The sequence below is a fragment of the Paramisgurnus dabryanus genome, chromosome 11, assembly GCF_030506205.2.
Source record: "Paramisgurnus dabryanus chromosome 11, PD_genome_1.1, whole genome shotgun sequence".
Classification (NCBI taxonomy): Eukaryota; Metazoa; Chordata; class Actinopteri; order Cypriniformes; family Cobitidae; genus Paramisgurnus; species Paramisgurnus dabryanus.
The window spans coordinates 12,525,067-12,538,918 of record NC_133347.1 but is presented as its reverse complement, the minus strand read 5'-3'; the positions used below and the strand labels follow the sequence as shown (position 1 = coordinate 12,538,918).

The following is a 13,852-nucleotide window of genomic DNA, read 5'->3' as shown; positions in this document are numbered from 1 at the left end:
CCTTATTGATTCTGACTTCATTTTGTTTTTATTTTTTATTAATTATAAAGGTAAATTCTGATCTAATTTAAGTTCTGTAAGTTTTGGATTGCTTTCCGTTGTGTCGATGTTACGCTGTTGCATGCTGTCACATTCAATTTAGCCGAACGCGCTAGGTGTTCTGCGTGATCATATTTAGGCGTTCATCAAACTAAACATCAAAAAACAGATTTTTTCGACAAGAATAAGTTTTTAAAATGTTTTTTTCGGTGATGACACCGAATATAAATATATCTACCGAATCTGACACAATTGTCTCTCTTGTGATTTAATAATATGGTCGGTGTTAACTTTCAAATGATAGAAAAGAGATTCCTGAAACAAATGTTATAAGAAACATCTGATGTTTCAAGTGAATACAGAGATGATCAAAGTGAAAGTAAGCAATCAGATATTTCTGTGCAAAATAATAAAGCATATATAGTGTCTATGAAATGATTATTTTAAGTGTTTTCTTGTTATAAATAAACCGTTTAAGGAATTGTATATAAAGCTTGTTTTTTACAATTTACAGTAACAAATTATATGTAATTTCTCGTCTTTTATTTCCTTGCCACGCTAAATCTCAAAATGAAATAAGATCGCTGAACTTAGCCGTGGCTTCCGAGGCAAAATCAAATTTGTTATTTATTAGATTTAGTTATCAAAAATGTTTTGTGTAATATCTTTGTGTGCTGTTCTGTACATCTTGGCTTTAAAATGTTACGAGGAATTATTTAATGAATGTTTACACGTTGTCTTTCATAATAAGATAAAAACGCGTCCTCAGTTTCGTCTTTGTTCATCAGAAATGCAATAATGGATATTTCAGACAGAAATTTTTAAAAGCTCACTAATGATTGCAGGGTAGCCTACAGTAAGTGAGAGATTTTCTTGCGCAGGAACTGCATTCACGAATGGACATTCAAAGCAAAGCGATTAAGCATCATTTAAAGGGTATCAACTTTTTATAAAATGCGGTTGTTATTTTTTTCCGGCATCTCGGGGCCCTTTCCAGCCCGAGGCCCTGGGCTTAAGCCCAGGTAAGCCCATGCATTAATGCGGCCCTGGGGACACTGGTTAAAATAAAATAAAAAAATCAGGATTCAAACATTGTTGGAAAAATTTGGGATAATGGAAGTACAAAAGTAAACAACATATTTGACACTATGCTATTTTTTTTGTATATTTATATAGCTTGGTCGGACTAGTAGTGGCTGTACTCTCGCTGTGTTCTTTCTGTATAACATTTCCGCATCAGATCAGGATATAGACATTTATTTGTTGAATGGTCCCGGCCGGGCAAGAAGAGGTACTTTGCGCGTGTTTATTTCACAGACGTGTTTCGACTTACGAGCACAAGCGCTGAGCCAGCGCGTCTGTGGAGTACACATATTGTGCGGTGGACGCGTTTGTGTGCAGGATGCGGCATTTTCTTCTTTGGGAATATACATGTTTGGCCAAGCACTCTCAAAAATAAATCAGAAACTGAATGAAGCTTGCTCCTCCCAAGCTTCGTACCATATATGGACAGCGGCGTCCTGGATACATATTTTAGAATCCTAAACTGGAAGTGGCATTTATGTACAAATTAGCATATCTGAGCAGTGTTCCGATTAATGGGAGTGGCTTGCAGAGCTGTGCATTGTGGTGCATTGTGGGAGTTGTAGTTTTCCATACAAATGTGCCCTAATTAAAGTCACATTCTGTCTTTTCTCGGTCAAATAAGCATAAAATTATAAATTTATGTTACATTTCGACTACAAATATGACCCACTTTCAATAAAGATTCATGTTTCAATCGATGAAATGGCCCTTTAAGGTAACAATGACAAACCTCAGTCATGATCATGTCCTGACATTTCTTTACGTATTTCCCTTCTGCTTTAATGATTGTGTGCAGGAAGTTGAGGTACTGGATGTAGCGGCCATGGGTGGCGAGGCAGTGGATAAAATGATGCAGCACAGTCTCGCTGATCTCAGAACAGAGCTGGTAATTGTTACTGAAAATGTGCTGCAATGTTTCTGCCTCCAAGAGCTGAGAATTTAAAAAACAAACAAACAGAGAATTATAGTTTTAACATTTGCATATATTTTAGAATGTCTTATGGGGTTTGTGCCTTAGGGGTTAACGTAATCATTGTCACAATTTTTCTTTTTTTTTCAGATTAGTGACTTTTACAGAAACATAAACAAGTCATTCTTCATTAAAATGAAATATGTTTATGTCACTATGCATCTTTTTTGAACGATTTTGAAAACAGCATACTGTAGGTTAAAAGCGCCTGCTTAACTAATAAATGTAAATATCATTTAAAAAAAATCTCACCCCACGGGTTAGAAAGAGGTTGAGGTGTTTATGAAGGAGAAACTGATTCTCCAGATTGCCTGTGCAGAACTTCTGTAGGAATAGGTGCGTGTACTTGATGATCTCCAGCATTTTGGTGTCATTCTGTAAAAAGAAATATTAAGTTATCAAAGTGGGACACAACATGAAAGAGCACTGCGTCAAAGTATTTTGTACAGATTTTATTTTCAAAGAGATCACAAACCCGATCGTAAGAGATCTGCAACAGATCCAACATCACTTTATGGGCACCCATGTTCTTCAATAGCCTCTGTTGCTTTTTAAAGACACCTGAACTGCACATTTTATTCAAACGCTCAAGGATCTAAGAACAAAAGAAAAATGTCAATATTGTAATAAACTAGTAATAAATGTTTCTATCAGTAGATCAGGCTCTAATGATGTTAAATTGTTATGAATGATATATTTGATATAAAGTGTTGTGTTGATATTTCTCAACATCATAAATTTAATGTGCGATTGGTGATTGCCTAACCTGCTTTCATTCATTAAAAAGAGAAAATATTACAAACCTCTTTGACGTTCTGGTAGCTTTCATTGCTCCTTTCAACTTTTTGTTTCTTCGCTTCTGTGTCCTCCTCTGGTGGCGGCTGCAAAAGAAATAAAAGTGAAATTGCAAATCTTTCACCAACTCACCACATCTGTAACATGCAAAAGTGACATTAAAGGAATAGTCTACTCATTTTCAATATTAAACTATGTTATTACCTTAACTAAGAAGAGTTGATACATCCCTCTATCATCTTAGTGCGTGCACGTAAGCGCTGGAGCGCGCTGCGACACTTCGATAGCATTTAGCTTAGCCCCATTCATTCAATGGTACCATTTAGAGATAAAGTTAGAAGTGACCAAACACATCAACGTTTTTCCTATTTAAGACGAGTAGGAATACGAGCAAGTATGGTGGCACAAAATAAAACGTAGCGCTTTCCTGAGTGGATTTAAAAGAGGAACTATATTTTATGGCGGAATAGCACTTTTGGGAGTACTTCGACTCGCCTGAAAAATCCGCTCCCCTTCTCACTCTCATAATGGGAGAGGGAGGGTGTTACTGCGCCAAGTCAAAGTACTCCCAAAAGTGCTATTACGCCATAAAATATAGTTCCTCTTTGAAATCCGCTCAGAAAAGCGCTACGTTTTATTTTGTGCCACCATACTTGCTCGTATAACTACTCGTCTTAAATAGGAAAAACGTTGATGTGTTTGGTCACTTCTAACTTTATCTCTGTTTGATACCATTGAATGAATGCGCTCCAGCGCTTACGTGCACGCACTAAGATGATAGAGGGATGTATCAACTCTTCTTAGTTAAGGTAATAACATATTTTAATATTGAAAATGAGTAGACTATTCCTTTAAAGTGCATGCTTTACCGCTTCAACTTCTTTTTTCTCTTTCTTGTCTTTTTTGTCTTTCTTGTCTTTCTTTCCATCTCCCCCAGAGGTGCTTTTCTTAATGACCCAAAGCTCTGACTTCTCCACCATGGTGCGCAGAAGATCCAGATCACGTTTGATGTTTTTGTAGTTGTCCACGTCCTGAGTTGAAATGAGGAGCTGAACCTGAGAAACAGAACAGAATAGTTGTTCAAATCTACGTAAACCAATGTCATTTGTAAAGTTCAACATGCAATCAGAGCCTTATGGGACTTTGCACAGTCTGAGTCACATTCTCAACATACTTTCTTAAAGAGGACTTATCATGAAAATCTGACTTTTTTTATATTTAAGTGCTATAATTGGGTCCCCAGTGCTTGTATCAACCTAGAACCCAGTAACTTAGTTTTGGTAATCCATTGTATGCAAGCATGTGAAAAAATAGGTAATTGAAATTTGGCTCCCCTTGTGATGTCAGAAGGGGATAATACCACCCCTTAATCTGCACTATACAACCACGGCACTGCCATTTAGTATAGAGATTAGCTCATTTGCATTTTAAAGGACACCAACCCAAAAACAGCACATTTTTGCTGACACATACAATTTTAACATGCTATAATAAATTATCTATATGGTATTTTGAGCTAGAACTTCACATGTGTACTGTGAGGACACCAAGATGTATTTTACATCTTAAAAAAGTCTTGTGAAATGTCCCCTTTAATAATGTTCTGTACAACCAATGAACAACTGGTCTTCACTTTTGTGACAAAATGAGAATTAGATTTTTTTCCTGGAATGCATCTTGGATATCTGAGAATATTATTTCACAGTAAATTGTATTAGCACAAGGTACCAAGTTATTTGGTTGCCTTTGAGTTAATTTAACATTAAAAAAATTAAGGCAACCAGGTAACTTACTTTTTTAAAATTGAACCAACAAATCTTTTTTTACATTGTAGGCAGACTTTTAACCACATTTTAGGACTCTGTTGTATAAGTATATTCGAGCAGGCTGTAATTCTACCTGTTTGAAGGTGTGCAGGACCTCTTGTCTTTGACTGAAGTGTTTGAAAAGCAACTGGAGGGCGCCAGAAACCAACGGAGGGTAGTCGTGCATGATGAGGTGGATCAGAACCCGGAGAAACATTCTTCCACCTTCATCGTCCACCTCCAGAATGCTGTTTCCCTTACTAAGCAGTAGGAAAAAAAGTCAGGTTAAAGGTCGCATGGTATAATTGTATTGCTTTTGATAAACAGTTATGCAGATGTTGATTGGCATACCCGATTCCAAACATTGCCTCTGCCTGCTCTCCAATTTGCAGAAGGTTGATGGAAGCTGTTAAAAATGAAACATTAAAAATGCACAATAGAAAGGTGAACATTTCAGTCAAGTTTTATTAATTTGAATCTAAATCTATTGGTTTTAAATGGCGTTCCCTTAAGGTATAATGTGTAATTTCTGTGCCACTACTGTTGCATCTATAAATTACAGAAATTATCAAATACGTTTCTTGAACACTTCTCAGTATGCCATTGGTCAGATCAAATAGCTGGTCTTGCTAAAAGTGTTTATACTTTTTGGAGATAAAGTTAGCTTGCTTGGAAAATTGCTTAGCGTTCTCTCTAAATGAAGCTGGAAATTACACATATCACCTTTAAGTGACGCTTTCTAAGCATCTATTCATGACTAAAACATTCACCAGAACGCTCACCAGAACGTTGCTCTGAGACAAAGACCAAAAATGGAAAAAACAGAGTACAATGATTGGGTTAGTAAACAGAGACGGTGTTAGTGTATATTAGCAAACAAGTTCATTCACAGCAGTTTCATACTGCGTATTTATTTGAACACAAGCTACCATCATGCTCTGTGTGATGTGTCGCATCTGCATCTGTCATAGGATAGACTTCCACAAACTCTTTCTTGAAGACGGAAAGCATAAAGGAAATCCGATAGTCCAGTCGCACACTGAGGATAAACTGCACAAAACCAGAATTTTAGATGTTTCCAATAATAATACACAGCACAAAGTGTTTTTTCATCAATCATCTCCACCTTACCTGTAATATCTCAAGGATTTTCAGTTTGGTGTCCATCACAGTGATGTCCTGTGTGTCAATGCTATCCTTACTGCCAGCCTGGTTGTCCATAGCACCAGTCCGACCAGGGCCGGAAAAAACGGACTGTTTTCTGTTCAACACCATAGTGGACATCATCTGTCCAACACCGTGGATGGAGCGCCTGACATTCTTGCCTAAGATTTTACACATTTTGGACATGAATTATTAAATTCAGTTAAGTTGAGTAACATTATTCATCGTGAATGCAACAATGGATATACACAACACATGTGAACTTATTCCCAGATACTAACCGCCACCATCATCGTTGAATGAGGGATTCATTGTGGCAGCGTTCGGTGTGCAGTCTATGATTCCCAGGAGAGTGCGGGTCAATCTCAGGAGCTCGAAAAAACTATAGAACCCAAAGTAGATGAGATGCCTCGCCAAGCTCACCACCTAACAAGTAACGTAATGTTAGTGTCAACATTTACAGAAGAGGTTGTCATCCAAACAGTGCAAACAATGCATCCAAGGTACAGTATATGATTGATCGGTTTGGTGATAAAAGTCCCTGCACTGTAAAATAAACCTTGTTGCACTTGAATGTTTAAGTTTAAACAACTAAAATTAATAAGCCATTTCAACTTTTTTTCCTAGTTAGAAGTTCCTATAAATTGTATTAACTTAAGCCCATTCCACTTTTTATTTATTTATACTAACACTACTAACTAGTCAAGAAAATTGAAATTACTTGTTAATTCGTTAAAAATAACTTAAAAATGTAAGTGCAACAAGAATTTTTTGTACAATGTGCATTGTGTTCAACCAGTTGAAAATGTTAAAAAGCATCCCTGCTAAAAAAAAAAACCATTGATTTCCATTAAAATACCATTAGGAAACATTAGCGTTTACTAGTAAAACCACTATAAAATTCATTTTGAGACATATATTCCAGTAGAATTTAGTGGTCTAACCAACAGACCTAACAAATACCAGTAGAGACCCACAGAGACCATTATAATTAAAATTCCATTAAAACCAATAAAATTCCCATTGAAACTATTAAATCAAATAGAATTTTTGTGATACCTTATATTGTTATTAGCAGAGATGGCACCTTAAAAAATAATTTTAACTCATTCCCCACCAGCCTTTGTTTTTTTTTAATTTTTTTTTTAAATACATAAACATACAATATATTTAAAATGAAAGAACAGACCATTTGCTTTTAAAAAAACAAACAAGAAAAAAAGTTTTATCTTCATTTGTTCTCCTTTCAAATATGGGTGGGTTTCTTTAAAAATAAAAAAATTTAGCTGAAATAATAGCATTTTTGTTTTGCATTTAATGTTGTAGAATAAGTTGATGCTTCAGTTTTTTATAACTTGGTATTATCCGCCCTCCAAGTGGATAATAGCTGAATTATAGATTACCGTAAAAACTCTTCAGGGAAGCATCATTGGCAGGGAAATGTTTTCTGTTAATTGACGAAATAACTCGTCAATGGCGGGGAAAGAGTTAATAACTCTACCTCATACGTTAGCTTGTTTTTCTCCTCGTTGGCAAACGGCAGGTCATCAATGAGAACATTGTTGAGATATTCCTCCATAAAAGCCATCGTATTGGCGAACTTGTTCTTCTTATTGTCTCTTGAGTTGTCCAAGTGAGAATCATAACTAAAGAACAGAAAAAAGAAAAAAGGACCTTTAATTGTTTTTTACTGCAACAAAGGAATGTTCAGAGTATGATGTCTTTACATAACTGTGTACTATAGCGAAATACAATACAAATGTCATTGTGTATGTTGCTGGTCCAGCAACTGTGGTACAAAACATATTGTATGTATAGTATTATATGAAAAGTTCAGATGAAACCCTCTAAGTGTGTCTGACATGTTTTCCTGTAAATGAGCATTTTAATCAAAGTCTTATGTTTAGGTTCAGTCATTTTACTTTATTGGCAATAAAAGCTTTTATCTACATCCAAATTTCTTTGGAGAAGACATAGTATGCAACTAGAAACATTGCAAATGATGGAAGTCAGAATTTAAAAAGGTAAAAATGGAGAAAATGAACTACACATGGACCGCTGAAATGCATGTTCAAGGACTCACAAGGGATCAATGTTTACATGTGATCCATGGTTGTTCCACAATGTCTGAATGCCCTAAGGCTAAAATTTAAAGCGAAAGTATTTGATGAACGTTTAATATGTGCAGAGACCATTTGGTTAATATCATCATTAAATTTTTTTGACGGAGGGGGCGTTTAGCGGGTTTTGCATCTGAGCTCTTCAGAGTATTTTTTTATTTAGCTCTGTATGTGTGTGTTACATATTTCAACACACTCTTTGATGCTGATAGAGGTGGGGATCTCCGTCCACAAGCGAGCAAACTTTGTGGGTGTCACAAGCTCCTGAGGGTCACGATCTACGTGCGCATGCAGCATGAGTCTACAGAAGGACGCCCGCAAATCAAAGGGAAGCGTTTCATCCATCATACACAGAGAAATCAGCTCCACATCCAGCTGCTTTGAGATCTCATCAATGGCCAAGTATTGGCGATCAAAACACATCCGGGCGAACAGTTTAAGCTGGTACCTTGAGAGAAACAAACAAAATTTGATCGGTTTGCATTTGTGAGCCATTTAAAACATGATCATAAGAAATTGTGCATTCTTATAGTGAAAAAAAAAACTTTTTCAGTACCTGTAATATGTAAGCACATTTTCGTCATGCAAATTTCCTTGCCGGGCCTCTTGGGCAAGCTGCCGAATGCTCTTATCGTGGGTCTCGTTCTGCTTATCAGACCAGATCAACCAAACTTCATCTTCCTCTCCAAATTCTTCCACGTATTCAGAGGTATGACCATCTTTTGGAGGTCGACGCCTTCATGAATTAAAACACATGACACAAAGTAATGCACACAAATAAAGCATCTTTATCTTTATAACAATTTACTGCAGACTCTTTCGACTTACTCTGTTTTCATGAGAATATCCTGGTTCTTGGCATCCAGCACACACTTACAGATCAGCTCTTGAGTCACAGCAATCGCCACGTTATTGGAGACGCAGAGGTCTGAAAGATAGTCCAGAAACCTGCCCAAAAAAAAAAAAACATAAAATACATATAACAGCATTCACAGACTAAATGGCTCAGTTTACACTTGATATACAGTAATGTGGAAACGCCTTAGGCCACCATTAGATTTGTTGTTTTTGCAATGGTTTAGTGAGCAGATAAAATCTCAGGCACATTTCATTAGAATACAACCAGAAAATACAAGAAATTTGTATGCGGTATTAAAAAACTGAATAAAGTTATAAGCTAAAGTGTGATTTTAATGTGACCTCCCCTTACAGAATAGCAGGAACCTGCAGGCTTTTTTAAACCTAAATTAAATGAAACCTTATTTTCTAATTCTAAAGTAAAGACTTCAGTCTCCTCAAAAGAGTTCAAGATGTGCTTAGTGCCAAGAGAGGTCACACTAAATACAGACTTTTGCCAGAAGAAGCATCTTGCTCGTAAAACTGTGGTTTTTCTACAGTTTTTCTTCCTGTAATTTCTATACTTTCAACAATATTCAGATCACTTTGCATATATAGTGTGAACGATCATGCGACTGAATGTGTGTAAACCATTGTGGAATAATTAAGCTTAAATAGTTTGAGGTACAATCATTGTGCATCATGTTGTCAACTACGGTATGGTCCTAATTGTGCGTTTACACCAGACGCAGAAGAGGCGGCAAGCAATGTTCCCTTTAAGCTGCGCGCGTGCGCGGCCGCGCAGGCCAGTCAAAGTGGCCGCGCAATAGATTTGTCAGACCGCGCACATTTTTCAGACCGCACATAAACATTGATGCATTTGCCGTTGTAAAAGAATTAAGAGAGAGTGAAGACGAGTGTTCTAGAAGGAGAAGAAACTTTCAACCAATCGCTGATCTTGCTACGGTGACAGACACTTTTATGAGCCAATGGTAGCAGCGCATTCATTTCACACAGGTGCCGCTTCCAGCACGAGCACAAAGTGAGAGCGAGTCAGATGAGCGAGTCAGATGAGCAGCTGCACGGGGCGATCTCAAGAAACTAAAATATTTATTAAGAGGAAAAAGTGATTCAAAACAGTGATTTAAAACAAATTATTGGATTCCTGAAGTGATGTGATAACTTGGAAAAGCTGTCGCTAGAGTGAGGAGAGAGCAAAATAGAGAATTAGAACGGAGGCAGATTCAGAATCACAGAGCATCAAAACACTGCGAATGAACTTCTTCTTTTAAATAAGAAGTTAAAATTTATGCTTTGGTGAGTTATATTCTAAATATTAACTTGACATTATGGCATAAGTGTTGCAAATTTGGCAGCAAACTATGAGTTTTATTAGTTTGTTTACATTGGCCGTTGGTATATAACGAACGAGCTGAAGCTATTTACATTTGAAAGTTAACAGTCAAATAACGTAAATGTGATTAAAAAATAACATATGTTCAATAAGTGTTGAAACCACTGATCTATATAAATGACTGGATTGCGCATGACGTCACACTTGTGAAGCCACCGCGCCGCCATGTTGGTATACCCAAACGTTCTATTAAATCAATGGACGTTATCGGATTTTAATGATAAAACATCACTTTACTCGTCTTCGTTTTTATATGTGAAGTTACCCTGTACATTATAACAACACAAACGTCCAAAGCATGTAAATAGTTATTTACTGAAAGTTGTAAATTTTGCGTTTTAAACAGTTATTATACATTCATCTTTATTACAGTATCAGATCAGCAGACAGACCGCAGCATATTTAGTATTAATGACAATAAACGTGCTCATTCTGAAATCTAAATAAATAATCATGCTTTGTACCGTATGTGCATGCAATAATTTGCTAGTTTTGTAATTATGTTATCTAAACTTACAAGTTACCTAAACTTATTTAGAGATATAACGCTGACCGTCACAGTGTAGCTGAATGTCAAAAAAAACTTTATTTATACCCGTGTCATTAACAAATGCAACAGACACACTCACATTAACGGTTTTTTATAAATCCATTATCCTGCCCGATTAAAACATAAACATTGCAAATAACACCAGAATTAACAAATAATTTACGTACACATATCCTAAAAATTAACCTTGTGTAACTGATACGCTGTAAAGGGGGTAAATTTTGATCATGATTTTGAATGGAAGTCAATGGCGCTCTCTGCCGGTTGGGTATACCAAGATGGCGGCTCGAACTCTGCGCTGGCTTCAAATCACGCAGTTACGTCAAGCGTTCTATGCGCAATCCAGTCATTTATATAGATCAGTGGTTGAAACCCTGAGTTAGGTTGTTATTTGAAATGTTTACATGATGCTTATTGATAAATCTGTTGAATTGAATATTAATTACTGTTCTCCCTTGTGTTTTTACAAGGCTGGGTTTTTTTGTGAGAATTGCGAACATCTGTAAAGTTCTCCTGCTCCATCTTGGACACGCGAGACAATTAAGTATATACTGAAGGTGTATACAAAAAGGCGAGACAACCAGAACTGTGCTTTGAATTCATCAGAACTGGTAGGAGGATATTTTTCCTTTTTGTTTCGGACAACTACAGTACTAGGACGTGAATTCGCTGAAACTTCATTTTCCGTATTTTCTTGGATTTTCTTCAAAGGACACTTGCTTTGAACTGAACTATTTAAACTATTTAAAGGAACGGTCCTTTGAACCGAGTCAATTGATTCATAAATTCAACCCAACTGAGTCATTTAAGTGAATCATTAATTTGGATTACAAACAAAATGAAACAGTGTTACACTTTTACAAGTATTTTATTTATTTATTTATATATTTGCTCTGTAGTATATGAGAACTGATTTTCAGCTTGAGTTGAACGGTTCAATCTGCTAAACCCAGGTACCTGGTAAATTTCAAAGAGAGGAGTATTGGGATTTATTGCACATTGTTTCTTGTATTTGAGATTTATATTCTTTAAGCAAGATACAGAAAAGAGAAACACTTTCTTAAATTAATATTTTCAATATAAATCTACAAATAATCAGAAACCAAGACTCTGTGTTGATCTTTTACTTACCTGTCATCTCTCCAGGAGCCGTGCCTTTCTCTTCTGATACACAGGCCCACATTGAACATTATACGTGTGTATACACTAAACCCCGTTACACGCTACACTGTCATCTCTTTGAATCTCCTATGGTTAACGCAAGCTCGTGGTCATTTTCGGCAGGTCGTGTGGTTGCGAATTGCTCACAGTACTAAAAATGTGCGCTCAGAAAAAAAAGAATTTGCTCAGTGCTGTAAAAAATTAGAGGGAACATTGGCGGCAAGCGCAAGTAATTTACATGTTAAGTCAATGCAAAGACACGAATAGGCATCCTGCAGTGTGTTTCATGCGAATTGAGCGTTGCCGCGTAATCCATGAGAGTTGAAAAATTGGACTTTTTGGATTTTCAAGGACCTTTAACCAACTAGGAGATTGCTCTAGCAGTGACGTGATTACAGGAAGCGAGCGGAAGCAGAAAAACATAACAACAATGGAGGACAATCATCATTGCTACACAAGACATCTTTGTACTTTTACTTTGTAAACTTAAAAGGTTCAAGCGTCCAACTACGCGTGAATAGCGCTTTTTTGCCTCCTCCACGTCCGGTGTGAACGCACAGTAAGCATCACTTAAGACAGTCATGTCATACATGTAAACATTTTTTATCATTTTTTGTTTTCTCTGTGGTCCATTAATGATTTTTTGACAGAACCACTGACCTGGGCTCTCTGTTCCTGCGAACCAGACTGACGAAGGTCTCCACCTCAGTTTTAGTGATGTGTTTCTCTAGCAGCTTGCGGTTATTGTGTAGCAGAGCTGTAATGGTGTCCTCAGCCAGAATATCATAGCCAATCTGAGACTGCATCATTCCAAACTGTTTGGCTATGTGCTCCTATGAGACAAAAAAGTGAAAGACTTAGCATATTCAGTGTTTTTACACACTAACCCAAGCTTTAGTATGACAATGTTTTCTTTAGTAGGGGTGTGACAAGATCTTGTGCGACGAGATCTCGTGAGATTTCTTGTGGAGTCGAAATTATATCTCGTTATTTCAGCATAAAGTTGAGTTTGTGGCAAAACCTTTTACAGTGCATGCATTATATTCTGTCTTTTACTGTGTGTGCTTTTTGGGGGTTTCCAATTACATGTATGTTTGTTTAGGAACTCATATAAAGTCTGAGATACATTGTGTTTGTCTGTTGATGATGAGTTGATGATGAGTTTACATGATTGTCTGCATGTTCTTGCTTAATAATCAAAGTGGCTGTATTTTTTCATAGTTTGGCTGGTCCTGCGACTTCTAGTCAGGTGCGACTAATATGTCAAAATTATTTCATATGAACCAAGAGAAACCATTACCGTCTACAGCCGCGAGAGTCCGCTCTATGCTGCTCCTGTATTCATGTAATTCAATTAATTCAGTGATGTGGAATGACTTCGGGACCTTTTTAAACATGATTTGGCTTGTCGTGTTAATTAGCCTGTTCAGCCTCCCAGGTATGTTCAATATGCTATTGTGTTCGGTGAATAAATGGTAATGTAACGTAAACATTAAGCATAACTCTTCAGCCTGCTGTTCTGTGTGCCATTGTTGAGTTGAATAACTTGCCTTTCCAGATTAAATGTCTGTTCTTGGGTTTGGATTTTGTGAAATTATTTTCTAAATAAACATGACATAAAGTCCATTGTGACTTATATATGTTTTTTCCTCTTTACAAAACACATTTCTGAATGATGCGACTTGTACTCCGGAGCGACTTATAGTCCAGAAAATACAGGGATTTAAATGTTGTTTGGCCAAAAGTAAGCATTTTCTCAACCTAAAGTAAAAGTAAAAAACAACAATCATGAGTCCGCTGGCGCCCTCTGCAGGCATTTGTTATAGATAATGCGGTTTTTATTAGATATACAGTACTGTGCAAATAATAATAATAATAATAATAATAACTTACATTTATATAGCGCTTTTC

The 13,852-nt window shown here is 36.6% G+C and overlaps 2 protein-coding genes across 3 annotated transcripts in view; one reads left to right on the top strand and one right to left on the bottom strand.

Moving 5' to 3' along the window:
• LOC135729294 (4-trimethylaminobutyraldehyde dehydrogenase A-like) overlaps window positions 1-13,852 on the top strand; it is a 318,074-nt gene that overhangs the window by 173,136 nt on the left and 131,086 nt on the right. The gene's annotated exons all lie outside the window — the stretch shown is intronic.
• itpr3 (inositol 1,4,5-trisphosphate receptor, type 3) overlaps window positions 1-13,852 on the bottom strand; it is a 45,312-nt gene that overhangs the window by 20,287 nt on the left and 11,173 nt on the right. Inside the window, exons 16-30 of the mRNA XM_065246829.2 lie at window positions 12,602-12,774; window positions 8,808-8,927; window positions 8,536-8,715; window positions 8,176-8,427; window positions 7,361-7,505; window positions 6,141-6,285; window positions 5,827-6,020; window positions 5,625-5,745; window positions 5,047-5,101; window positions 4,790-4,955; window positions 3,760-3,945; window positions 2,899-2,976; window positions 2,571-2,690; window positions 2,348-2,470; window positions 1,856-2,056 (exon numbers count right to left, since the gene is read on the bottom strand). Of these exons, the coding sequence (XP_065102901.1) occupies window positions 1,856-2,056; window positions 2,348-2,470; window positions 2,571-2,690; window positions 2,899-2,976; window positions 3,760-3,945; window positions 4,790-4,955; window positions 5,047-5,101; window positions 5,625-5,745; window positions 5,827-6,020; window positions 6,141-6,285; window positions 7,361-7,505; window positions 8,176-8,427; window positions 8,536-8,715; window positions 8,808-8,927; window positions 12,602-12,774 (2,259 nt within the window). The remainder of the gene's footprint in view (window positions 1-1,855; window positions 2,057-2,347; window positions 2,471-2,570; window positions 2,691-2,898; window positions 2,977-3,759; window positions 3,946-4,789; window positions 4,956-5,046; window positions 5,102-5,624; window positions 5,746-5,826; window positions 6,021-6,140; window positions 6,286-7,360; window positions 7,506-8,175; window positions 8,428-8,535; window positions 8,716-8,807; window positions 8,928-12,601; window positions 12,775-13,852) is intronic.